Source organism: Lutjanus erythropterus, chromosome 6, assembly GCF_056507025.1.
Source record: "Lutjanus erythropterus isolate fLutEry1 chromosome 6, fLutEry1.hap2, whole genome shotgun sequence".
In the NCBI taxonomy this organism is placed as follows: domain Eukaryota; kingdom Metazoa; phylum Chordata; class Actinopteri; order Lutjaniformes; family Lutjanidae; genus Lutjanus; species Lutjanus erythropterus.
The window spans coordinates 23,510,710-23,537,335 of record NC_139322.1 but is presented as its reverse complement, the minus strand read 5'-3'; the positions used below and the strand labels follow the sequence as shown (position 1 = coordinate 23,537,335).

Sequence of the window (26,626 nt, the reverse complement as noted above, 5' to 3'; positions counted from 1 at the left end):
GCTCTCAAAGTGTCAGTGGGGCTCACATACAGTAGAGGTAACAACTGGATATAACTACACCACGTTAAACGTACCAGGCTGCATTAAATGTCAATGAAATCCCTAATATCACTTAAAGGTCCATTGTGTAAGATTTAAATAGAATATTATTATTATCAAACTTTTATTTTACCTTGAAAGGCCACTGAGTAGGTATCCTCATTTAAAATGGTGTTGAGATGTAAAACAATGAACACTTACAAAACACCTGACAGTAAAAACATCAACATATTATAGCAAAGAGCTAAATATGGGATAATAAACTTGCAATGGAGAGATAATTAAAGAAATACAGTGAAGTAAAAAAAAATGTCCCAGGGTGGCAAAGTCATCTCCTCTCCAAGTCATGACTTCACCATCCTAGGGAAAAAAAAGGTTTTAAGACATTGTTGGACAGCCCAAATGGTGTTGGAATTGTTTGGAGTGAAATACAGGCACAATTTAGATGTTTTAGATCAGCATTTTAACCATAGTTACCGTGGCTACTGCCTACATTATACATCATATATGGAAGACTACCTGCTACCAGAACCATGTAGAGTGAGGGTGGCAGTAATGTTAACAAGGCATGTTTGGTGATGTGTCTGTATTGTCCACACCAGAGGGCAACTATTTCAGTCAGAGTGGAGGAGAGACGGGACAAATAGGCCACCACAAAGTGTCACCTGCTCACATTCTTTGAACCTGGCTCTGTCAAACTTCAGCTCTTGAACCAAATGATGGTAGTCGCTGAGTTGTTTCCTTGTCCCCAAAATCTCATGACCTCACAAAGACCTGCAGGTCTGCCTTCTCTCCCTATGAGAAAGTAGGCTACTCTACCTTGTGCTGACATTTTTACAGTCAGTATTTGTTGACAACACAATCTATCTGGGAAATTATGTACTTGCAAAACATAGATTAACAGTTACCATTCTGTATCAAAGCAACAAAAGTGTCTCATACTACGACAAAGGCCTGATGCATCTCATAAAGCCACAAACAGGTACCTTCTGCATCTGTATGAGTCATAAATGGGTGTGACAAAACATCAGCATTTGACAATTTGGGAATGAGAGCGGGCTGGGCCACTGTATGTTCTCCTACATGCTGGGAAGGGGAAGGTGAGACAAGGTGTTTGCAATCTGCAAGCCCACTAAATTAATGCGTGTATAGACTTGGCATCCCCAGTGTCTTCACTAAGAGACGCCAGCCTCAGCTGGCTTTTTGGAATAAAAAGGAGACAGTTTTTCCACTAATGTGCAAAAAGCTGCAGACAGCTGTTGCAGTTGCTCAGAAGAAAGACAGACCTTGGTTGAGATTCTCATTTGTAAAATGATAGAAAGGTCATGCTAGTTGCCATGACAGCCACAGCTAATTGCTCTTACGTGAGGCAGTCTGAGAGTGGATGGCCAAGGCTGAGGATGCAGACAGAAAGGACAACAAAGGAGTTTGGCATTCTTCAATGCACCCAGAAAATCTTTCCTGCTAGACTGTATTTGCAGGGTTTTTGTTCAGCTGCACAGCCAGTCATTGCAGGTTGATATACTGTGTGTGATACGAACAAAACACGTATACAAGCATGATAAGCAACACTGTTCCTGATTTAAGTTTGGAGAGGTAATTACTGGACACTGTTTTAATCTTCTCTCACAGATGATGGAGCAGCTATTCTCATATCGAGGAGAAGCTCGCCTGTCGCTAATGAAGAACAGCTTGAGCAGTGCCTTCAATCTGTGACGCTGACAAGCCAGCCAAAGACCCCAATAGTTGCCAGCTCTGCTGTTGTGTCCTGTCGGGGAAGTAAGTCAGTAAATCTGTCAGCATTACTAAGAAAAGCAGAGGGTCTGTTCTGCTAAATCAGGCAGACAAAAAGCCATGTAGCCCCGGCTATGAATCAGAGAACAGAATGTGAGAAACTGCTGTGACGCACACACACACAGACACACACACACACACACACACACACACACACACACACACACACACACACACACACACACACACACACACACACACACACATATATATGCTCAAGTATTCACTAGTGCATATCCTTACATACTGTATGCACAGATGCAGTCAAGGGCACACAGACAAAAGCCACAGAAGCACAAGCACCCACACACCCACCTTCACTTTACTGTTCTTAAGCAAACAGCCCGAGGCAGAGTGAATGATCATGTCAGCGGTGTGGGCTGACATTCTGTCACACAAAGAGTGTGTATGGAGACAGATGCCTCCTCAGCCTCCTCCTGTCCATTTACCTAACATACCAGCACAGCCTGAATGTAGAGGTTTTTAATTCAGGGAAGCCGGAGAGTCTTTATGTCTCTCAACCTTGGTGTTAAAAGAGGAAACTGGGCGAGGATGTGAAAAAAAAACATACCTACAAAGGTATCAAAGGTATGAGAAAGTAGGCTACGTCTGGTGATCCTCATTACGGTGAAGGGAGACGAACAGTAGCATGCCCTGCACCCAGACAACCAGGTATATCTGTGACTGGCTGCCTGTACACTCTTAGAAATAAAGGTCCTGACTAGAACCATGTAGGGTTTTTTTGCCTTGTCCCCCATAGGAGAACCCCTTTTGGTTCCTGGTAGAGTGTTTTATAAAGGTTCCCTTTCAGAAGGTTCTACGTAGAACCCAACATAAAAGGTTATACCACGGATTATGCATGAAAGGTTTCACCCACAACCCAGAGGGGGAAACCCTTGTATATTCCATGGGTTTCATACAGAACCCACATAGGGTGTTCTACCAGGAGCCTTTTTATGCTCCAAGGGTTTCATCCAGAAACCATCCAAGTTGTTCTACTGAGCACCTCTTTATATTCCAAGAGTTTCATTTAGAGCCTACTCTAGTTCACATTTAGAACCCATGGGAACCCTTTTATATTTCATAGACTTCATCCAGAACTCACACATGGTTTTCCTACAGAGGACCCTTTCATATTCAAAGGGTTTCATCTAGAACCTACCTAGGTTGTTCTACTGAAAAACATTTTATATTCCACAGGTTTCCTCCAGAAGCCATCTAGGGTGTTCTTCTGACAACCTTTTTTACATTCCAAGGGTTTCATCTAGAACCCACTCGGGATGTTGTTCCGAGATCTCCTTTATATTCCACAGGTTTTACCCAGAACCCTCCCAGGGTTTTCTGCTGAGATCCCAGTTGTATTCTAAGGGTTTCCTCTAGAATCCACCTATTTTTTGCCCCTATTCCCGGGGTGTTCTACTAAGCAAGAACCCTTTATATTGCAAGGATTTCATGCAGCACCAACCCTGAAGAGATTAAAAAATATATTGCGAGAGGGTTTCACCTCTAACCCTCTTGTCTTCTGAGGGTTCTACAAAGGACCATCTTGTCGCCCATCATTTTAACAATCTATGTTACATCGTTTAAATTAAGAAAGTATCTTTTAACAACCATGCTTTCAACATTCATTGAAAGTGAAACCCATAGTCTTACAAAAAAAGCCCTCTCCTCAAAAAAAAGTGGTTCCTCAGAAGCAAATGATTTTGGATAGAACATCAGCCCTTCTGGAAGAACCCTAATGGAACCTTTGTTTCTAAGAGTGATAGCATCAGAGCATGAGAGGATGAGGAGGCAGGCAGGCAGGCAGGCGAGGTGCCAGGGTTCTCCCCACAGCCAGAGACACTCTAATTAAGGAGCACAGTGGGGAGAGGGGGCGAGAACAACAGCTCTGCATTGTCACATAATGATTTTCTTATCATCTCTAGTACAGGAAACACTGCACATCTCTCATTTGATGGGTACGTGTGCACGTCTGTGTGTTTCTTGTGTTTCCCCTCCTGAGCGGCCGTCTAGTCACACCCAGAAAGTCTTGGTGCTATTTTCAGTGTCTGACAGGAGAATATTCAAGGCATCCTGCCACAGCAGTGTAGAGTAGAGCGACGTTTGATGGAAATTAATGAAAGCAGCTACGGATGTATCCGTCTTAATCCATGCACTGAGAGCTTATTTTCACCCTGTCATCAATCCATTTTATAGGAGAGGCTTGTCACTGGACGTTTACACTGATGCATGTTTAATCCACCCACAATATTGCTCTGCATAATCACTGATACATATTTATGTATTGGGCTGCATTTCTGTAAGTCTTTGCCCCTACTCCCAGATGTCCAGATGGACAATGACAGGGAAGGGAAATACCCGCAGAGAGGGACAAAGAGTCATTCAATTTTAATATATACCATGGACACAAGGTCTTACATAATAAGTGAGAGTGCAAACAAGATACTGAGAGTCCATGCCATTTTATTTCAGTTTAATCAATAATTTGCATTTAATCAATAATAGCTGAAGACCAAATACATCACAATTATTGAAACTGGTTACATAATAGTGTTTTTTGAAACTGGGGTCCAGGGGTCCTTAAAAAGGGGTCCTTAAAAGGACCAAAAGGGAGGCAAAAGGAGGAACCAAATCTTAGTTTTCTTGCTCATGAAGCTGTGCAGCAGTGTCTACATGTACCAAGATGCATTGTGAGCAAGGTTGTGCCCATGTTGCCGTGTTATCAGCATTCCAGCCTGTAGCTATTATTTTGTTGGGCAAAACATTGTGTTGGGTGACAAAAACACTCATCTAGCATGCCCCGTGGTTACAGAGGTCTGTAGTTCTTCCTGCATCCAGTGTCATCACTATGACATCACTCGATGCAGGAAGATGTACAGTTTTGCAGCAGGAGAACTGAACTCTCGCTGTCAATATAACATGCACTGCTGAATTTATTACATGTACCATCAACACTAACTTAACATTCACATGAAAAGTGACAAGTTTCCTTTACATCACAATGAACAAAACTGGCAACCTGAGAGAAGTAACTTATGTAGATATACAGTATAACATATTAAGCATATATAACATATTTTCAAATGAAATCTGGGATAATTATAGTTACGTTTAATTTGTAATCTGATTATGGAATCCTGATCTATTAGTACCCAACCCTGCTGAACATATAGAGTCAGTTTGGAGGCTGTCTTCTAACGGACACTCTTCAGCCTTTCACATGTAATATCTCATGTTCAAATGTAGGTTAAATTCACTGAACTGAAAGTGAATTTTGATGTAGTAGACATGTTTGTTGTATTTCCAGAGCACCTCTTTCTCTGTACGTTAGGTAGGTTCAGTGCGTCATTTTCTTTCACAATCTGCTCCTCTACTTTAAAAGACAATTTTCAAGTCTGTCAATGTAAGCCACTATTCTGTTAATAAATGGTCTAAAATATAGAGATGAATCACTACAAAATATGCATGTATGTAATAAAATGTTCATGAAATTATATCAGGTCATGCTGTATGTGCTTTGCATTTACACAATAGAGCAGAACGGGGACGAATTGGCAGAGAAAAGTCTATAATTTAAAATCACATAACAGAAAACAGTTAAAGGGACAAGAGAGGAAGTGGATGGACTGGATTGATGAACTATGGGAGAAATGCGAGAAGGGGGAGTTGGTGGCGGAGGGTGGTACATTTGACCAGATGGGTCCTGGTCTGCTTTGTGAGAACAGCAGATGCCCTGAGATCCTAGGCCACAGAAATGCCCCCAGCCACTGAACACCAGAGCACTAAAGAGGTCGAGCCCAGTAACTCCACCTTATCGCACATGCACCACTTCTGATAGACAGATATAGATTAAACCTTCCTCTGACAAGAAGATCAGCTGGATATCACTCATATTTAATTGTTACCTGGTGCTGGTCAGAGAGTGAAAAGCATAAACAGAGTGGTGTATGTGTACTGTTGTGCTGCATGAAAAGAGACAATGCAATGCTTGCAATATTTTCAAGTTTTTATTTGTGCTATTGATAGCAGACACTTGTTATACATTCAACATTCAATTCAGCAACAGAAGAGCCTTGAATTCCTTTGTCTTTATCAGTCTTTAAATTGAATCTGCAGCTGTCTGTGCATGTAATTACCTCAGATCATCTCGAACAGCACATGCAGCGCCATAAGAACTCCAGACATGGCAAGTTCAGCATGGTCAAACACGAGGTGATGACTGTTCTCTGTTCTGCACATATACAGTGTGAGCTACTGCTGCTAAAACTGCCCCGAGCACCATAGAAACACATGACTCATCATCTATAGCAGATGCTCTGTTCCTCTCACTGACTTTGGGTGATGACGTTTGGGAGGTGCTGTGGGACTGTGGGTTTGTGATGGTGATACAGCTGCATACCAAACAGACGCCATCACACAATCTTCTTTGAGGAGAGCAGCACCATCTAGTGGACAAAGGCGGGACTGAAAAAATATCAATGGTATTGAGCTTGATAGATACATAAGTGGACTGGTGAAGTCTGATCACTCCCGACACTGCTTTTGTTTGACACTCTTCTGGTTTGATACTTTGTCTAATACAGCACATTAACTGCTCCAAAACCCAGAACATTTTTCCTTTATCTATAGTGCTATTTATTTACCTGCGTAGTTTTAGTGTGAGTTGCTGAGTTTTGAAGATACTAGCTGTAGAGATGTCTGTCCTCTCTCCTATATAATGGAACTAGATGACACTCCACTTGTGGTGCCCAAAGTAAAAAAAAAAAAACATTTAAAAAGCTCAACAGCAGTATCTCTTTCCAGAAATCATGATCAGGTTTCTCAAGATAATCCACAGACTTTGGTATGAGTAGTTCCATGTAGGAACTATTCTATTTTTTCTATTCTTTCTATGAAACTACAACTGTCAACTGTATCATGCTAGCAAGCTCATTGGTCCTAAGGTTACACCTCAGCATAGGAGGATGCCATTAATGTTTACATCCCGCTCTGTAACAAGCACAATCCACTCGTCCATGAGTTGGTGCACGCTTCCCTCAGAACGGTGATACAGTAGAGGGGTGTAGCTCAGTAGACAGATTACAGTTCCTGTTTTAAAATGATCACGACAAGGTCTGTGGATTATCTTAATAACCAGGTCATTGATTCATTTATTTGTTTGTTTATTTTATACTGTCTAGTACTATTATATTTGAGAGAAGTCAGACACCTCTAAGGTCAATACCTCCAAAACTCAGCAACTCACACCAAAACAATCAAGATGGATAAATCGCAAGAGAGGCCAGAGGAAAAATATGTGTATTTGACTTTGGGATGAACTGTACCTTTAAATGTGCTGTAGGATAAGACTGTTGATATTTTATATTTTAGTTATTGTCAACATATCCCACGAAAGGAACCAAAAACAATAATGCTTAAATTCATCTGTCAATAATTTGCCTGTGGCAGACAAATCTTTAAAAGTGTGCCATAAATATGTATTTTTATTATATAAAACAGCTAAATGGTTATCTTAAAATAGCTGGGCATTGTAGGTTTTAGCATACATTACTCAAACAAGAGTAAATATATATAGTGTAATAAGTGAATATAAAGCAGCAGCAGATCAGTGTACATGGGATCAACTTAAAGCACACTAGTGTCCATTTTCATTGTAATGAATGAACATGTTACTCATTTATGTGTTTTAATTAGTTTTTGGTTAACAATGATGGTTTATGACTCCTGACAAAGCATGTTCAGTCTTTTGTTATTAGTGTCCCCACACTACGTAACTCTCTGCCTACTGAACTCAGACAGTCCTTAGCTTCTTTTAAATCTCCTCTCAAAACTTTTCTTTTTGTGAAAGCTTTTGGAAATGCTTGATACATGTTTTTATTTATTCTGTTTTTATTCTCATTAATTCTTACTTCCTTTATTGATTTTATTATTATTTAGATAAATTCATTGCTGTTTCTGGTCTTTTTTTCATGGTATTTGTTGACAATATGAGAAATATAGAATATCACCAGACTTAAAGTGTAATTTTCCCTTTTTACAGCCCCCATTTTCCCCATGTTTTTGTGTCTAAGTGACGATGAGACAGCAATTTCTGAAATTGGTCCAGTATTAAGTGAGATCACTGGCCAGCAGCCTCGGAAATGGGCTGCAATGTGATCCTCGCGGGTAACTGTGCCTATCAAAATATGATCACTAGAAGTGCTTGACTTGCCACTGATAACATTATGGAAAGGATCCTTACAGAAATAAACCTTTTTGTTAAAGAGCCTTCTTGCTCAACCGGAAACAGCAATTTCACTGTTCTCGCCAAAGCCACCAGACCTCAGTTACAAAAACAGTAATTTTATCAAACACACTTCATTTGAACTCAACAGAAACAAACTAAAACACACCAAAACAGTCTTGGATTGTCTTTCCACTGTTCCAACAGTCATCAGCTGTGGTTTGGTCGAAATATTCCCTTAATTCATCAACACAAACACATCTGAAACTAGGGTCCAAGTTGAAAATATCAAAGTTACCTTTCAATACATTACCATATGACAAAGCCACATACATTATAGGAAATATATATTCCTTCCCTAAGGAAACCTACCTATCCATGTCACAGATAATAAGTAACCACATTATTGTAAAAGTGCAGGTTGTCCTACATGGACCTCACTGGTAGTGTGTGGTGTGTGAAACTTAATTACTGTACTGAACAATGTCAAATTAGTCACCCAATGTCAGCTACAGAAAACCAGACATGCTTTATAACAGTCTGAGATTGAAATACACAGCAGTAATGATCTGTTGGTGGACTCATTTCAGTTACATTCAATAAATTTGATACAGCTAAACCCAACATCATCCAGCATTGAGATATTTCAATGTTATCAAAATGTCATGTTCGGTAGTATAACGCTTTTCACTAACCTACTGGAACAGACTGTGTTAAAAGTTATTTTTTCTGCATAGTCAGTTGAAAAAATCTTTGGGGAAAGCCACTAATGTGCACCATGCCTCAATACAATAATGCCATGTAACATGACATGTAAAAAAAACAAAACAAAAACACATCTTAAAGTATCAGTTACGAAGATCCCTGCTTGAGGACTGCAAAAAGCGCAGACTTGAAATCAGAAACTTTGAAACAATACACAGTATTAGATCTATTTGAAGGAGGTGCTCTGATTGTCTCCACCCATCAGTTGTCCTCTGTCACTCCTTTGAGACGAAGCTCCTCTTCAACCCTGAACAAATAGTCTGGATCTGGATATCCAAAACTGGAGATAAGCAAGGAAGAAAACAGAGTAAATATATCTCTAGAACATGGACAAAACACTTTATCTTACTGAATCTGTATTTTCTATTTATCCAATGAAATTTTGAAAAGCTTTGCAACACCAACGTTTATGGAATTTCTTCATCCTACAGAGGACAGCCAAATGTGATGAACTGAAACCAAGCATGCTAAAATCCATATTTGTCATTCACAGTTGATTTCTGAATCTCATTCCCAAATCGTCAAATATTTCTGCAGCATTACTCAATGTTCATGTTCTCTTCATGATGAATTTTAAATTTATTTATTTCTAATTTATATTGAGATAATTTCATAAATCATTCGTCATTATATCTTACAGCTTTTTCAGCATGACTTTCTTTTTTTGTATATTTCTAATCTCAGAATTTAAAGACAGACCAGAACAAAACAAAGAAAAAAAAAACAAAATCAAGCAAACTATAAAAAAAGAATCAAAAACAGACAAAAAGAAGAAAACAAAACAACTAGAAAGACATTTAATTTAATAATTTTTCATCTTGCACTGTCACTGGTCATTTTTCGATCTGTCCTGTACTTACAAACACTTGCAAAACTGATCACATCCTCATCATCCTCAGCTGTATTTTGTGTCATGTTAGCATGATGACATGAGCGTTCATCTCAAATCACCTGTGTGCTTTATATATTCAAACTAAAGGCTCAGGAATGTCTGTTTTTACGTTTGAAAAAAGATCAGTCTGTTTTAAACGACGTAACTGTCACTGCCCACATACTTCCATGCATCCTTTAAGTTGGCATGAACATTAAGTAACAAATCCACTAGAGGGCAACGCTCAGAGTGAAAAGTTACCCAAAGAGGAACATGGAAATGCTTTTCACTAACTAATTGACAACAAATGTAATTTACAATACTTTAAGATTTTTTAAACTTCTTTGTTGTCTCCCTTGAAACATTTGCAACACTCCCCCACAACAGTGTTGCCAGATGCAAGATACAGCAATACCGTACTATGACTTTAAAAATAATACATGTTTAAACAAATGATTGTACATACAGAGACAACCTGGAAAGGGGCCAGGGTACTACACTGGATCGTAAAACTATGCCATGTGTCATGTGAACAAGACAGCAACTTTGTATCACTTAAAATAACATAAAAGCAGTTGCATCCCATCACACAATCACCATCTGTTCTTACCCATCAAAATAAAAGCCCCAGAATGTGTCATTGCTTGATCAGATGTGATGTAAGAGAGACGTCACACACATTTTTACCATGTGCATTATAAACCTGCATTACGGCCAACAAGACACATTTCTGCACACTTACAATACCAAAAGGTGATTACTGCATATCAAAAAAGTACTTACCATTGTGGACCACCTCTTATGTTGGTCTTGTGGTGAATGTCGTTCCAGGTGATGACATTGTTGAGGCCTGTGGTAACGGATCGTCCAACGGTGAAGATGAGTCTCCTGTCGAAGGCCTTCCTCAGCAGCCTCAGGACTTTTTCACCCTCCTTACAGTCTGGCAGGAAGGCAGTACGACAGGTGCCGCTGTACCTCACCCCAGGGTTCGGGTGCTCAGGCTGTAGTATGGTAAACAACAACATACAAAAACAATAATAAGCAACTGTGTCCCATTTGCATCAAGGCTTCAATCCAGATGAAAATCCTCCATTAAGGCAATGTGGCAATACATTTTTCATGACTGAGACGTTGATGCATTTTGTAAAATACCTGTATTGCAGATTAGGGATTGAGCTTATTCTCACATCTCCTTACATGGAACTAAACAGACAGAATTTGGGGTTGTTTCTACAGTCAAAATTGTAAAGAAACATTGTCTACTGCCCCTGGGAGGCACTCCTTGGCATTGGTACTACATCTGAAATACTCCTAAAGCCCAGAAAACATTACCTCATACAACAGACAGTAACTTTTCATAAACTTTAAGATGCTTTCAGTGTTGCACAACATCCAAAAATACAATCACTCTCTCTCACTGTCCCTCTCCTACACACACCTTCCCTATATATCCTGACCTGTAGAAAATTCTGGGTTGTTAGTAAGTCTTTGATTTATAGTAGTGAATCTAAGATTGAAAATCAAAGCTTAATCCTTTCAAAATTTGCTTTCTTTCTAGAGATGGGCGTTGACAACCAGTACTAAACCAGTACTGGTTACTGACTGGTCACTACCAAATTATAAATTCCTGGACAATCAATCTGCTGCTGGTTTATATAACACTACATGAACAGCTAACAGGGCAAAACATTCAAAAGCGTGGGCTCACAAATTTGATTAAAATGCAGATAAATGCGATGACTCGGGAAACAATTTATCTTGGTGAGCAGTATCAATAAGAGTATCACTATCAATAAGCAGTATCTGCACAATTTCAGTATCAATAAAATCCTAATGATACCAATCCCCAGGGGTGTTTCTAGAGGGGGGCCTGGGGGGCCACACTTAAAATCTGATTTGTTATCCTACGTGCCACCCAGTTATCCTCAAGTATAATTGGCTGTCTGCCCAGTTAGAGGCGGGACTTTAGTTTGAACCAACTGTTTGAAGTATTTTTAAATATGTCCATCATTTACTTTTGTGTATGTAGTCAACTTTTATTTTATTTTTACAAGTTTATTTTAATTTATTGATCATACTGAGCATGATTTTTTTATATATTCAGAAAATGTGTGAATGAATCATAAATCATGAAAAAATCATTTTCATGGAGTTAAGGAGCCTCACTGCCTGAGAAAAGAAGTTAATTGAAGGAGCTTCTAAAGGAAAGACTAAAGTATGATAATTTCATTTATTTATTTGTTTGTTAGATTGTTTGTATGTTGTCACTAAGTTGTGTTGTGACTAGCAGGACTTATAAATAAAAATTAGGAATGTAAGAATCTGTATAATTTCAGTAATTAGAGTAGATATGATAAATTTTAATCACTGCATGCAGACACATGTATTTCATGCCACCCCAGCATAAATCAGTGCCCCACTTGGGCCACCCTGATCAAAACAGTCTGTACACACCCCTGCCCACCCTTATTTCTTTCAGTCACAGATACACTGTTCTTGTCACATTTCTTGCCACAGTTATGATGTTTGCTGGTTTATTTCACATAGCTTGAAAATTAATTGGGAACTATTTAGATAATCAATAATGTCTGTCATTTTTTATATTGTCTCCCCAAAGCTTCTCCAGTGTGAAGATTTACTGCTTGTCTGTTATATTTAATTATAAAGTGAATATCTTTTGAGTTTTGAAACACTAATCAAACAAAACAACACATTTGAAGATGTCACCGTGGGCTCATTGGAAACTGTGAGGGAAACTGTTTCACATAATCAGCAGATTAAATGATAATCAGTTGAGAGTTATCAGACTTTAGTCCCCTTGACTTATCATATCACAGAAAAGTGTCAAGTCTATTAACACATTAACTAAAGGAGCAGTGTGCAGGGTTTCATGGCATCTAGTGGTGAGCTTGCAGATCGCACACAACACATTGCCTCACTCTCCCCCTCTTCCAGGCATGTAATATTAATAAAATTTAAGCAATTTTTCAATCAAAAACACCAAACTTTGTCCATTTCAAGCTTCTCTAATGTCTTCTCTAATGTCATGGTATTGTGGCCCCAGCTGAGATTTATCAGACTGTCTTTGGTTTTGAGTTATCTAAAGATGTCACAGAGAAGTCCCTAGTCATTGATCTATTTATCAGTTTACAGTTATGAACTGCCTACCAACACATTAATTAAAACAAAAATCCAATTAAATAACTTAAAGAACATTGCTCTCACCTCTGGCCTGATATCAAGCTGAACTGGGAACTCTTTACACTTAATTTTCACTTGTGAAGTGTCTTGCACTGTTATGCCTAGAAGGGACCCCCAAACCGACAAAAAATCTCGCGAGAGTGACCGTTTTAAAGCCGCGATGTTTCACTGATCCTAAAACCAAGCGTTTTTATCCATAGACCCATCAATGTCTTAACCATGGTGCTGTCATGTTATAAAAAATAATAAATGTGTAGTGCACCATAAAAAGACAACACGCACAAATCTCGCGAGAGTTTTGCAAATCAAGGGTTCCCCTCTAAAACCGACCATTCTACACCCCAACTCTGTTTCTATGATAATGGCAGGACGCGCTTCAGTCAGATGTGACTTCCTCATATTTATATCCCAAACGTACTCGTTTTACAGTTAATGCTGGTTTTTAAAAACAGACCGGAAATCCATTCAGGTGTGTTTGTTGAGGAAGTTAACTGGCGGCCATTTTATCATAACTAATCCAGATGCTTTAATGAGTCCATGGAAAGCAAACAGAAACAGCGGTCTCTGGTGGACACATATGATATAGGAAGCAGCTTGAAGGCGTATTCACAGTACAAGTCTGTTGATATGTCGTCTACTCACAGACTGTAAGCAGCCTCACCCCTTGTATTCCTGCTTGAAAGCTGTACTCTATGACGATAGATCCGCAGTGCTCGAAGCCGGGGAGGCGCTGCCGGCTGCGGGTCACTGTCATCTTACCCTCCGGCTGGGTCCCTCTGTACTGTCCGTGGAAGGTGTTGCATATCGGACAAGCCGGCTTCAACTTGAAAACCGAGTCGATACACTCAGAGCAAAACGAGTGGGAACAACTTAACGTTTTCTTCTCCAGCATTTTGTCCAAGCAAATGACGCAGTCTTCTTCACTTTTACAGGCTACGGAAGAGAGACTGTTTGGTGTGTTTTCCATTATTTTCCGGTATATGACGACAGCGCGTTGTGTTTTTTGTGTATGGATGAAAATGTGCCTTAAAATATGTGACGTCGCAATGAGGAAAACGCCGCTTCGTCTTCACTGGATGATTCATCCTCATGTGCGAGGAAGTAGTGTAAACACTGACACCTGATTGGTTTGGATTTGTTATTGATGGTTCTTACGAGAAATGAAACTTTGATATCCGCAAACACATTAAACCCATCGTCACCGGATTTTCATGTGATTTAAAAAAAAATATATTAAGGAGGGTTGGGCCAGATTACTTTGACATGTAGTCAATTACTGAATACAAATTACATCAGAATTTTGTAATTAGTAACGTAATCCATTGAATTACAAATTATGTCACCTAATCTGAATACATACTTCAAAATCAAACACTGAAAATTGAACGTTATACAAAAACTGATGCAGTCACAAAAAAAATGAGTCCCACAAAATTCCTTTTTTCTTTTTAAACATCTTAAATCATATATCAGTTAAAATAAAATGCATTTTTGTATAGGATTCTTTGTGGAGCACTTGTCCCCATATGTCAATGTGCTCTTTTATGAGTTAATAGATAGTTATCATGAAAAAGTTCTATAATTTAAAAATTGCCATATGTTTAAGATGTAATCAAAATGTAATCAAGTAATCAATGACAACTACAACAACTACAATCTACTTACACATTTTTCAGATGTAATCGGGGCTGATTATAGTCACTTATTTTTTGTAATCTGATTACCAAAAATGTATTTCAAAAATTATTTTGTAAACTCATTGAAATGAAGTGGGAAATGGTTAATAATTTAATATTTTAATTAAAAACCATTTAATTTCCAGGCACCCAAATAATGACAAATACAATTCACAGCTTACTATGACCAATTTTTCAATCTGAGTTGGGCTCAAAACTCAAAAATCTATAGCTGTATGTATTGTATGTAATGTATTACTTTTACTACAGTTTGTGATTATTAGATAATAACCTCTTGTTGCAGCTGTGAGCAAGAGAAAAATACAGATGTTTGGTGGCGTCTTCACCATGTGCTGCTTTTGCAAAACTACTCTACTTGGGTAGGTTTTGTTATCAACAGTTACTTACAACATGAGGGTCTTACCAATAAATTCACACTATATATTAATACTTTGTGGTTACGTATTCTTTAAGAGTGTGGTATCATATTAGGAAATCCTTTAATCTGCCAGAAACGTCTGTCTGTACTCCTGTTTGCCATAATCATACCTTTCCCGCCTCACTGGTAAAACTTTTGTGGTCTGAAAAATTAAAGGCATTGCCACTATAGAGGACCTTTATATTAACAATATTTTTGTCACTTTTGTACAGTTAGAGAAAAAGTGTACACTCCCAGCTACACATTTCTTCCATCACCTCCAGCTCAGAGATTACTTGTGCAGACATGTCACACTCGATGAGTTCCAGTACCCACTGAATTGTGTACTCTTATGAATATGAATCAGGCCCCTGACTCAGAGACCTGTCTCTCAATTTGTTTGTTTCACAGCATATAATCCAGTCTCCAGTCAGTGGAAGTCTGGGGAAAAGTCACTGGTGTAATGACTGGTGATGATGGCTGGGAAATTTTTTAACTGCTGTTTTAACTGAGATATTACACAAGACCCTTACACTGCTACACATCACCTTATACCTCTATACTTCTTTCAACCTTGGCATGGTTATTGCAAAAATTAATATTTTAAGACTTTGGAAAGGTGATGATGTGCCTTTTTTTAAGACCTGGCTTGCAGAAATGACTATTTGTTTTACATATGAAAAGGGTCTGCCACAATGTTTTGTCTCAATAAATAAAGTGCAATCAATAATTTATTTTATTTATTTTTTTTCATTTAAGATACTGCTTACACTGATATGACTGTGAGCATTGTCTGGGATAACATTGTTTCTGCCCTATTCTTATATTATTTTTATATTTTATTTATTTTCCTCTTTTTTGTAAATATTCTTTATTATTGCTATTATTCTTTTTAGTTGTCTAGTCATTTTTATGCATTTATTACTTTACTTTTGATATTAAGTTTTTGTAAGGTGTGTCTTGTCTTATAATTATGTTGCTGTTTTGTCTTATAATTGTGTTAAGAGGAAATTAACATATTGTTTAAAAAAAAAAGAAAAGGAAAAGCTGTTGTACTGAATAGCATTATATTGTACCTGATAAAGTGGGCACTGAGTTTTCATGGTAGGAGGTATTTTAAAGCTCTGCTCACTCTACAGTCATGATGTTGTCCACTAGATGGCACAAGGTCCATTAGCAGAAGTCAGTATCTTGGCGTTGCAAGGATTTCTGATATTACAGGGGAAGAGCTGAGTTCAAATCTTGATTAGAGGCGACAATCCCAACTCATTCCAAACGGACACTTTCCAAATGTACACAGGTTTGATATTCAGTTGCTTGATGATGCACCTGGTTTATTTAGGACCTACAGTGAATATCCAACACAAACCAAAACATAACTTTTTATTCAAGTATTAAAATTTAAAGCACATTATTCTGAATATCAACAAAGTACGAATCAACACAATTAGAAAAGCAAAACTCCAACTTTTCCTTAACAATCAATTTGTAATATGTGTAACCTCTCTGACCATCCATCCTCCTGGATCCTCCTCACTCGTGTAATGCATAGAAATGTTTGCACAGTAGCTTTAGTAAACTACAATCCTGTGTCCCAAAAAATATTTCAGTTGGTCCCTTAACTAAAATACAAAGGGGGATGGAAACATAATAGAAACGTATTTAATGTATGGATCTGACCAGTCAAATTAATGACAAATTTACCACTAGCCAAGCAGGTTACTGCACTCAGCAAAGCACTTTCACACATAGAGCTTTATCAATTCTGAGGGGGGTTTTCAGCATTTGGACTACAAGAATGTTTATGAAGGAGAAGCTAATTTAATATACATTACTCTACATATTTAATGAACTGTGTAGTATTTTTACTTAAAGCCAAATAGTATAGCTACAAACATAATACCGTTATCTATGAAATAACACTGAAATATGCCCAAACTGCTCATTCATTAGTAACATCATGCTTGAATTTTATCAAAAGTGAATATAAGAAAGGCACAACAAAATGAGATCAATACCCCACCTACCCCTAAATCAAATCAATTGTTCCCACATTTTCTTTTTTTTCCCCCACTGTGTATCGTTGATTATCTATTTAGATAAACAGATTTACAACAGTTAACTCATTTTAAATGAGAATGTCAGCAGGCAAATCTCCCAGTCTGACAGGGACGGAGGCATAGATATTTAAAGAGCTTTTGTGCCTTTCATTTGGTTTAAGTGGTCTGTATGCCCTTTTTATTTGACATCGTCATAAATCTGGTAATTAGAGGAGCACATTACTAATAAAGTGAGGTAATGGGCTCAACACCTGGGAGACATCTTGAAATAACAGGAGTGACCGATGGCAAAAAGTCCTAATGCGTGTAATAAAAGGTGCTGCGATGACATGGAGTTTAACATTCTTTCTATATCATTACAAATGGGGGGAAAAATAAAGATCACACGCAAATGAAGAGTTCCAAGCAATTGACATCAACTTGTAGCCACCAAGCTAAGTGCTAATGGCTGCACGAACCTGTTTTCCCCGAACGCTCTTCCACAGAGGAAGCAAGGACCGTGACTTCACTGAAAAACAGAAAAACTCCCGTACCAAAGTGCCTGTGAGTGCTTTAGATTGCAATAACTCCAGAAAATGAATTCTGCCATAGAACCCAAGTACTATCCTTAACAACAGGTAATTAATTAGTAACAATCAAATTAGAGACTTACTCAACAAACATTTCTGGGGAAATAAAACAAAGAATGTGTGCTTGTAAGAAAATAAAATAATCCCCAGAGTAGAAATAAACATTAATATTAACATAAACTGTCTTCATAACATTAAACTTAGATTTCCTAAATAATATATAAGTATTATGAATTCCAATACACCATGATGTTCCTAAATAAGAGCATCAGATATCGGTCCTAACGCCAACAGCGACAGGTAGAGGACTGTGTAATACAAGAATGCACTGCACTCAGAGTATTTTCTTCCACGTGTAGCACTGGGTTATTAAGATGAACTCTGGAGGAAAAATGAACAAACAGAGGAACAACTAGTGGAGTGATATGGGCTCTGCTGCAGCATTAGACATCTGTCTGCTGAGGGCCTTGTCTTCAGCCGTCTTTTAAGGGACGGACAGTCTCAGAACACAACCTTGAGCTGAGTCAGGTCCACCGCAAGGACACCCGGAAAGTCCTACAATATCTTGGAAGAGTCTGCCGTTTTCATGCCGTCAGTCGGCTGTGATGCCTTTCTCTCTGAGCTCCTCTGTCACTCGCACCAGGTAAGTGGGGTCTGGGTAGCCAAAACTGTCAGGAGAAATAAAAAAGCCATCACTGCATCTGTACGAGCTCAGACAGCAATAGTGCCATCTAGCCAAGGACATCAACTGATAGCATTTTGTTGTCAAGAACTTGAATTACATCCGTCAGTCTTTATGGGCCCTTTTCTCAGCCACCACAGCTCTTATGGCACCCGAAGACTGAGATTTCAACGATCGTATAACACCTCTTCCTAATATACAGAAGGTGAGTGAACTCGAATGGATGGAGGACAAAAAATTGTCAAGATACAATACGAGCAATTTCAAAGCAGCTTATGATCTTGGTTATTTATTCATAACTAAGATAACCAAAGTAATTTTCTTAAAACAGCATTGTTTCTAAGTATATAGTTGGGAGGACAGTTTACATAATTATAACTCCCAACATCTCCCTGTTTTTTTTCTTTTTTAAGGATATTCCCATAAAAGTCTACTGTGGATCATATAAGATGTGCCACCTCTCAACCTTGTTAATTAGTCTCTTGTCCTCCCCAGTGACTGCTTTGATGATGTAAAACAGAAACTACAAGGACATCAGCATAGACTTTGACCAGATAAAATAGGCTGGAGGCGACGCAAGTAGGCAAAACTTTGCTAAAATAGAGGTGCGTAGACTGTACAGTGATCACATGTACTGAATCATAGGCGATGATGCAAGTCAATTTACAAGAAAACGTAATCAGTGTGCGTCATCCATCTGCGTTGCTATAGTGGTAAACAGTGAAGCTAAGCAAGATGGAGGAAAATGTGCACGGGAAGAAAAGAAAGGAAGAGGATGAGGAAGAGTATGTGGACCTGATCATGACGAGAGAAAATTTGGGATGCCAAATTTGCAAAGAGAGTTAAGTATTTGTAGCATGGTAAGCATGGCAGGAATTTCATTGAGGTCATAAAGGTCATGGCCATTGTGCCCCCTGAGTTTGCCTTATGCCCCTCAAAAACTCATCAGCCCTTAGGCAACAGTGGCTTCGATGCCCCGCCCTCACCAGCTGATTTCACAGTTTTCTTGTCTGTCTCATACATTTTTTTGACACCTGTGTGATTTGTTGAGATGTCCCAGGCTATCTTTGGCCACAAGAAGGTGAGAACGGTCATCTTTGAAACTCTCAGTGCAACACTGGACCACTGTTTTGGAGCCAAAGATATCACTTCTTTTCTTTCATGTTGGTCGTCATTTGTCTGGGCCAGCCCGACTCCGCCCAGTGTGTATCCAGCTTTAGGGAAGTTGTTGAGACTATTACCAAACCAAATCTTAGCTACGAGTCTATACATACCAGCGGGGCCCGCCCCATATTGAGGTCTTGTGGTGAATGTCATTCCAGGTGATGACGTTTTGCATGCCCGTAGTCATGGAGGTACCGATGGTGAAGATAAGGCGCTGTTCAAAGGCCCGGCGCAGCAGGCCCAGCACACGGTTCCCCTCGGGGCTGTCAGGGAGGTAGGCCACACGGTCTGTTCCTGGGTACCGAACGCCTGGGTTGGGGTGTTCTGGCTGTTGGCATCAAAAGTTTAAACAGAATGAGTATGAAGGGGCATTAATGGCTTTAAAGTAACTGTATGTCTGTTGGGATCTGAGACACGTCATTACTACAATGACTGCATTGCCACAGGCCTGTCTTGAGTATTTTCAACTGCATTTTCTGTGAGCAGTGTTTTGGAAGCAGTTCCTTCAGTCAAGTTACTTTTTCCTCACGGAGACAATAAAAGCAACCTTAAATCTTTAACCTTGAGATACAGGATAGATAAGGGCAACTTCTGACATCATCAGGCGTTCACACATGCAAGTTATCTATTACTCAGTCGGTCAGCTTACAGTACTTGTCATGGGAAGCGCTAAAGCCAATAAAAAATGGTCCAATCATATTTTCTTGGGGAGGAGCTTCGTTAAGTCTGGGAAAAAATGCTGATGTTGTCACGGTTCATCTCAGTCTGGACTAAATATATCACAGAAATCCTGCATTACAAACTGAGGACATAAAGATGTTGGTATTTAGGAGACTAAAGAAAATATAATATTGGTTCCATCATAGGAATTGTAGGATGGCGTATTCTTGACCCAAAAAGTGGATAAAAAGCTAGAAATGATAAAACATTAAAGGTAACCTACTTGAGACCTCTAATGTGGAACTGTTTTTCTGTGAGTGGGTCCCTGTTTTGTTTTGTGTCTTTTGGCACAAACAAAGGCAGGGAAGAAGAAGAAGACTACAAGCTAGTAAACTGGAGCTGTGACCAAATAGGCAAAAAAAATTATGTCAGATGTCTTATAGTCAAAAAAACATGACATCCTATGTCTTTTCTAAACACTTTTTCTCTCTCAATGGAAAACATCATGAGGTCAAGGAAAGATGTGAACGAGAACTCATAAGGACTTGAGTGGACGTGGGTATGCCATGGTGAAACTATAATGTTCTGAAGATGGACTACTAAAAGCCATCCCATGAATCACCATGTTCAGTCCCCTGTGCAAAGAGAAACTTCTATAGAAAATCATTTCTCCCTGTTGCTGTAAAATAGCAGTAACCCTAAGGACAACCACTTTTTGAAGCCAGCCTACCACATTTTTCTTTCTTAACCCCGATTCACTCCTCATCATTGAGTGCTCCTTTGAATGTAGCTTATTATATGTTTTTTTTATTGTATGTCCCATCTGAAGGTGTGTACTGTATTTTGATGTCCCTTTTTCAATAGCAGATTTCTGCACATGCAAACAAAGGCAAATTTCTGTTTGTTGCATGAAAAAGGTAGACTATAGAGTATTTCTATTGTATTCTCTACTGTGCTCTCTGCATTCTTCCCGTGTTGCTTCACGCAGGCTATATACATTTTAATGCCCCTTTCCTGAGCACTGAGAGAATTCAACCAGCTCTTATCATGAATAACCTTCCTACGCAAAAAGACTATTATAACGCAACCATGGATGTAAACTATTCCGGATTTAAACAAACTTGGAAAAAACAGCTTTGCGAAATGTTTTATGAGAAAGGAAGTGCGCTCAACACCACAGTGTATTTTGGTGGATGTAAACATTACTTACTTACATGAAAACACCACAGGGCTCCTTCAAGTCCTTGGAGTGCCCCTTTAATAACAGTCCCTCTGAAGCAAGACTGGGATAGAAAATTACTCCCTTAAAGGCCCACTTCTTGATTTTTACCATGTAAATTTGTGATAAATTCACAAAATAATGAGCAGTCATAGTAACAGTAAGTCATAATTTTCAGACTTCCTCTTCCTCAGACTGCTGAGGAACAATCTGAGGAAGAGCCGGTAGCTCGAAACGTCACACCAATAAATTTTTCAAATGGGAGCTCTTTTAGTGTGCAGATCTTTTCTTTTTATGTTTTGATATTTTGTGATCCAGCACCCAACTCATTGGGCTTCGGGGATGTGTGTGTATTTTTCATATTGCTTTCTATTAAAAAATTTAAAAAAAACTTACAGACAGCAGAAAACTATTTTTTATTTGTTATTGTCTACTATTCTCTCCTGCATTAAAAGACCTGTCAATTAATTTGAGAAAGACAGCTAGTTCAGATCCTGTCTTTTTAGTTTTGGCAGTGGGGTTACTCATGGATATATAACTTTAATTTGATGCATTTCCTTATAACTCTGGCAAGTGAAGATTATTTTAGTGTCAACCAACTAGACATTACTCTGTATATACTGTATACTTACATTTCTTGTTTCGCATGATATACGTCATGACTTCTGGTCCTTTTATCAGCAGGGATGAGAAAGAACGATTAAGACCTGTTGCTTGTGTGACCACATCCCGGTACGAAAACATAGAGACATTGTAGCTTCAGCAGCTAATGTTAGCTTTTGGAGGTCATGACATCACTCATGTACCTTCTAGGTGTGTAGTCTTTCTAACTTAATTTCATCACAGTCTGATATGTCAACAGTTTAAGACAAACAGCAAATTTCTTGAAATTTTTGTCTCTCACCATTGACTACCATTTATATTTTTTGTGAACCTAGGTCCCATGGTGGTCCATCGAAAAGGGCATGACTTTGCTTCTCAATAATCACTACACTCTCTGACGTGTACTGACAATGATTTAACACAACCCGAGAGCAGCAGAGCACCTCTTTTAATCTGGCGATGCTCAACGTTAAATTTCATAACTTGTCAATTTCAAGTTTCAAGCAGACCGTGGAAGAATGTGTAAAAGGTAGAAGTGGACTGACCTCTTTGGGCTGCATGCATATTATAACTTTTCTGAATCAAAATCCTCAAAGACAAAAATTTTATCTTTTTATTATTATTTTTATCAATACAATGGGGACCTATTCTGAGCAGCTCAAGTGGCCCAAAGGTAGGCAGCCCTAAAGAACTAAAATCAGATGGATTTTATATCAACTTAAAACTCTCATGCTTAAATGCATAATGTTTTTTAGATTATTCAGTGCAATTTGAATGTTTGAATGTGATCAATGATCTGTGTCATTTATTCAAAAGAACTGAGTTTCACTACATCCGTAGATGATTATCCAAGTTATTCCAGTTAACACTGAGCGGCACAGACTGAATCTGCACATGCTGTTGGTGTACTCACCGCCTGGAGGCCAGGAGGGAAGCTGTAGATGATGCAGACACACCCATAACCTTCATGACCAGGAAGCTCCAAATCAGGATCTCGTTCTACGATCATTGTACCGTTGGCAGGCTGGTTTCCAATCAACTGGCCGTACACAAGCCGACACACAGGACACGCTTTCTTCACCTTAAAGGCTTGATCCAGGCAAGAGCGACAGAACGAATGGCCACACCTCTCCAGGGTCGTCTTCTCCACTATGTCCCCCATGCAGATTGAACATGTTTTGTTGTCCTCTGCCTCACTGTGAGAAGCCAAGCTGGGGTCCATGTCCTTCCTCTGGGCTGCCTCATGGAGCATGGCACAGGCCTCCTCATCAGCAGGTTTCCTGAACCTCTGCTGCTGCCTCTGGGAGCGCCGAGGCTGGGGAGGTGGAGGCTGCTGTAGCAGGCTCCCCTCTCCATTCGGCTCCAAGACTCCCACACAGGGCAGCAGAGCCCTCTTCCTCTTGGGTCCCCCCTCCTGTTTGCTCATTTCTTTGCGGGCACAGCGGCATAAGTCAATGAAGGCTTTTCGTGTCTCGCTGGAGATGGCTCCATCCATCACCCCAGCTCCAGAGCTCCTGGAGCCTTCCACCGGCTGCAGCCTCACGGCGCAGCAGCCCCCCCTTTCTCCTCGCCTAATGATACCAGCGCTCATCCCCTGCTTGTGCTGGAAGTCAATGAGCCAGGGCCGCCCAGCTGCAGCCAGGTAATCCCACACCGCCTGTGAAACCAGTACCTCATCACTGCCCTGGCCAGCACGCACACTCATCTCATCAGAAGAAACTGCACAGAGAGGACATAACAGAGTCATCAGCACATCAGTGTACAACCAAGGAGACTCAAACTAACACAGTTTGCACTTGTGTGACTGGAGGGTGCTGTGATATGACGGTATTGATGATACCCTTGATATCTGCAAAATTAAATATTGATATAATATTAATACACATATGATAACACTGTATAAATAATGTAGCACCTCTTAAACATACTGTTAAGGATGAAATGGTAATTGTTTTTAAAGATAAACCACGTAAAAAATCCTGACAATTAGTATTATTGTTTCAATTGTTGATTATGGTGATAACTCTATTTCATTACTGCACTTTGAAAAACGCACAATAAATACTGTCCAGCATCAATCAACGTTAGCAACTCTCCCAAACGCAGGCGCAACATTCAGCATGGGTTTGTTTTTGCATCAATTAAAAAACTGATATCGCAAAGGACATGGTGTCATTTCAAATCAGTGAGAGGTTCTCAGTATATAAGTGGGTGAAATGATTTTAATGTTTTCTGCACATTTTAACAATACCACGATAATACTGATAACTATGATCATTTTGGTCACCATAAATATTATATGAAATTTTCATACTGTTTCATCTCTACATTCAGCATGCTCTTAAATAATTTTTCTTTGTGTCTTTTGTTTATCAGTAGAGCCAGACTCACACATTGGTCAGCCGAAATTACCAAACTGATATTGGCCTTGCACAGCTGTAACAATCATTATCCTGTATCGCCATAAATATGTCTGATTTTTTTTTTTACAGAACATAAAGTAGAATTTTTTTTGTTTGTTTTATAAGTATGATTTTATGTTTATTTGATCCTTTTTTCATCCAAATTGTTCTATTTGTTTTTTTTATTTTTATTTATTAAAAATACCAGTGAAAAGTTACAATTTCAGTAAACTATTCATGTATATATACATACATGCATTCATATATATCAGAATATTTTTACTGCCTAATATCAGTCCCAGAATTAGGCAAAAAAATCTGGTATCGGTTGGGCCCAATATACTAATTCATCTGGTTGCCTTTCATTATTTGTTTAGTCTAATCACACCATTTGTACACAGTTATAGTTACAGATAGGACTGAACGATATGGCTTGAAAATAATATATCGATATGTTAAGGCAATTCCACAATATACAATTCTTTAAAATAACACACCTTTAGGAACAGGTGATATGGACAAAATTAAAAATACCAATTTTTACCAAATACTTCCATATCTATACTGTGATAATACTGTAGGGATGACTATAAGTGCTTTCACATTTTGTTATTTATTTATTTTTTATCTTTGATAAATAATCATCACTAATGAGGATATAAGGTCTTACCTGGTAAAGGCAATTAATAGAACAGCTAGAACAGTTAAGATAATTAGAATCATTTTACTGTAGTGCAGCCTTTAAAACCAAGAAACGACATATCAATATATAATGATATACACTTGTATTTTGAGTGCAATAGATTTGCATAATAAGCAGACAAAACACATAATAAACAAAATTAAAGATTTGTTTTTTCTATAAATATTGCGATAATATTGTTATTGCAATCCTGTAATGAAAATCTGATATCAAGACAGCCCCTACTGTGATTGTAAATAGAAGTTGCACTAATCCATGATGCTATTTTCAAATGCTTTGTGGGGAATGATGCTATCTTTTCCTCTGACGTGGCTACAGGAGTGTTTTTGTCTGTGCTAGCTGTGGTGGTTTTACTTTCTGTCTTTCTCTCCAGCTCGGGCAGTGTAAATGAAAAGCAACACACAGTTAAGTCCAGCCTGTTTTGGTTAACCTGCAGTTTGACAAAATAAACCTAACATCTGACACATGGGTCGCTATTAGCGGTGGCCGCAGCGCGTCAAAGAAATCCACAACAGGCATCGCCGAGGACGCATCAGCTGTTCAGAGATTCACACTGTAAACAAAGGAAACTAAACCCTCCGTCACGAGCGGAAAACACGAAAATCAAACTGACAGCCACATGCAAACACAAGAGCAACACTTCTGTGCGTTGACAGGTTACCTTGTGATCCCATAAATTCCTTCAATTGCGAATAAAGCGTCCTGTTGAACAGAAAGAGAGAGGGAGAAGAAAAGCTGAAGGGCTGGAACAAACAGCGTTATCATCACAGCTGCTCGGCGAGCCATTCTCCGCAGCACCAGCAGCACCAGCAGCAGCAGTAAAGGGAAATTTGAAGATTTCGCAACATTGGTTTAGCCTTTTGTACACTTCTTCTTGTTAATATGAAGCTAAGTGGGTTTCCCCCCCCCTCGTTTTACTTCAGTACCTCACCCTTTGCCGTAGCTTGTCGCTGCCCGTCAGGGAGGTTTCTAGCAGGATTAAAGAGCCCGGTGCTCCATCAGAGGAGGCCTTTATTTCTGACGTGCTGCTGCAGTTTATCCGTCTTTTGTAGTCAAGACATGATATCCAAACGTATCCCCCGACTCATATATCTTTAGGTGCTCCACAGCCCCTCCCTGGCCCCGACAAATGCCATCCAAACCCTGCTCTCCGTCCCCGTGTCTGTCAGTCTCGCCTGTGTTTGCCTTCCTCGTACGTCCTTGGGCAAGGCGTAACAGCGTCTGTGGTTACTCCTCTTATCTGGCTCACAACACCACACAGCTTTGTGATATCTCCCTCCAGCCGGGTTATTTGCTCTTTCTACACGTTTTTTTTTTTTTTTTTTTTTCTGGAGTCTTCGCTTTGCTCCCTGTTAACTATGCAGGCGCAAACATACAAATTCAGAGGACTGACTTAGGACCTACGAGAAAATGTGACCAGGAAGTTCGTCACTGGGCTGACAGGATTGGCTGACAAATGGTGGCTTCATGGCTTGTGTCTGCGTGTGTGTGTGTGTGAGAGAGAGAGAGAGAGAGAGTGTGTGTGTGTGTGTGTTTCTTTTTATTATTCTGTGAGTGAATCATACTTCACTGGTCGT

At 39.2% G+C, this 26,626-nt stretch overlaps 2 protein-coding genes across 5 annotated transcripts; both read right to left on the bottom strand.

Moving 5' to 3' along the window:
- Positions 1-8,164: 8,164 nt before the first annotated feature.
- Positions 8,165-14,290, bottom strand: LOC146325321 (E3 ubiquitin-protein ligase DTX3-like). The gene is made up of 3 exons (XM_084721259.1): positions 13,555-14,290; positions 10,476-10,693; positions 8,165-9,101 (listed from the first exon to the last, which is right to left on the bottom strand). Exons 1-3 carry the CDS (start codon positions 13,858-13,860, stop codon positions 9,023-9,025), a joined length of 603 nt encoding a protein of 200 aa, XP_084577385.1. The 5' UTR covers positions 13,861-14,290; the 3' UTR covers positions 8,165-9,022.
- Positions 14,291-16,353: 2,063 nt separating this feature from the next.
- dtx3 (deltex E3 ubiquitin ligase 3) lies at positions 16,354-26,462 on the bottom strand. Of its 4 annotated transcripts, none has more exons than XM_084721256.1 (5): positions 25,976-26,461; positions 25,711-25,751; positions 22,858-23,663; positions 19,573-19,790; positions 16,354-18,284 (listed from the first exon to the last, which is right to left on the bottom strand). In XM_084721256.1, the coding sequence occupies exons 2-5, from the start codon at positions 25,721-25,723 to the stop codon at positions 18,209-18,211; spliced, it is 1,113 nt and encodes a 370-aa protein (XP_084577382.1). In that variant the 5' UTR covers positions 25,724-25,751; positions 25,976-26,461; the 3' UTR covers positions 16,354-18,208. The 4 variants fall into 4 exon arrangements, with proteins under 4 accessions (XP_084577382.1, XP_084577381.1, XP_084577384.1 ...); XM_084721255.1 differs by having other exon boundaries at positions 25,981-26,459; XM_084721258.1 differs by lacking the exon at positions 25,711-25,751 and having other exon boundaries at positions 25,976-26,462.
- Between the last annotated feature and the right edge of the window lie 164 nt (positions 26,463-26,626).

What these genes read in the sequence shown, in the direction of transcription:
- LOC146325321 (XM_084721259.1), bottom strand. Translation starts at nt 13,860, where the DNA reads ATGGAAAACACACCAAACAGTCTCTCTTCCGTAGCCTGTAAAAGTGAA. An exon ending in TTCAAGCAGGAATACAAGGG is followed by an intron (nt 10,694 to 13,554) that starts GTGAGGCTGCTT and finishes ACCATACTACAG; the next exon opens with CCTGAGCACCCGAACCCTGG. An exon ending in ATAAGAGGTGGTCCACAATG is followed by an intron (nt 9,102 to 10,475) that starts GTAAGTACTTTT and finishes GCTTATCTCCAG; the next exon opens with TTTTGGATATCCAGATCCAG.
- dtx3 (XM_084721256.1), bottom strand. An exon ending in TCCCTCCTGGCCTCCAGGCG is followed by an intron (nt 19,791 to 22,857) that starts GTGAGTACACCA and finishes TGATGCCAACAG; the next exon opens with CCAGAACACCCCAACCCAGG. An exon ending in ATATGGGGCGGGCCCCGCTG is followed by an intron (nt 18,285 to 19,572) that starts GTATGTATAGAC and finishes TTCTCCTGACAG; the next exon opens with TTTTGGCTACCCAGACCCCA.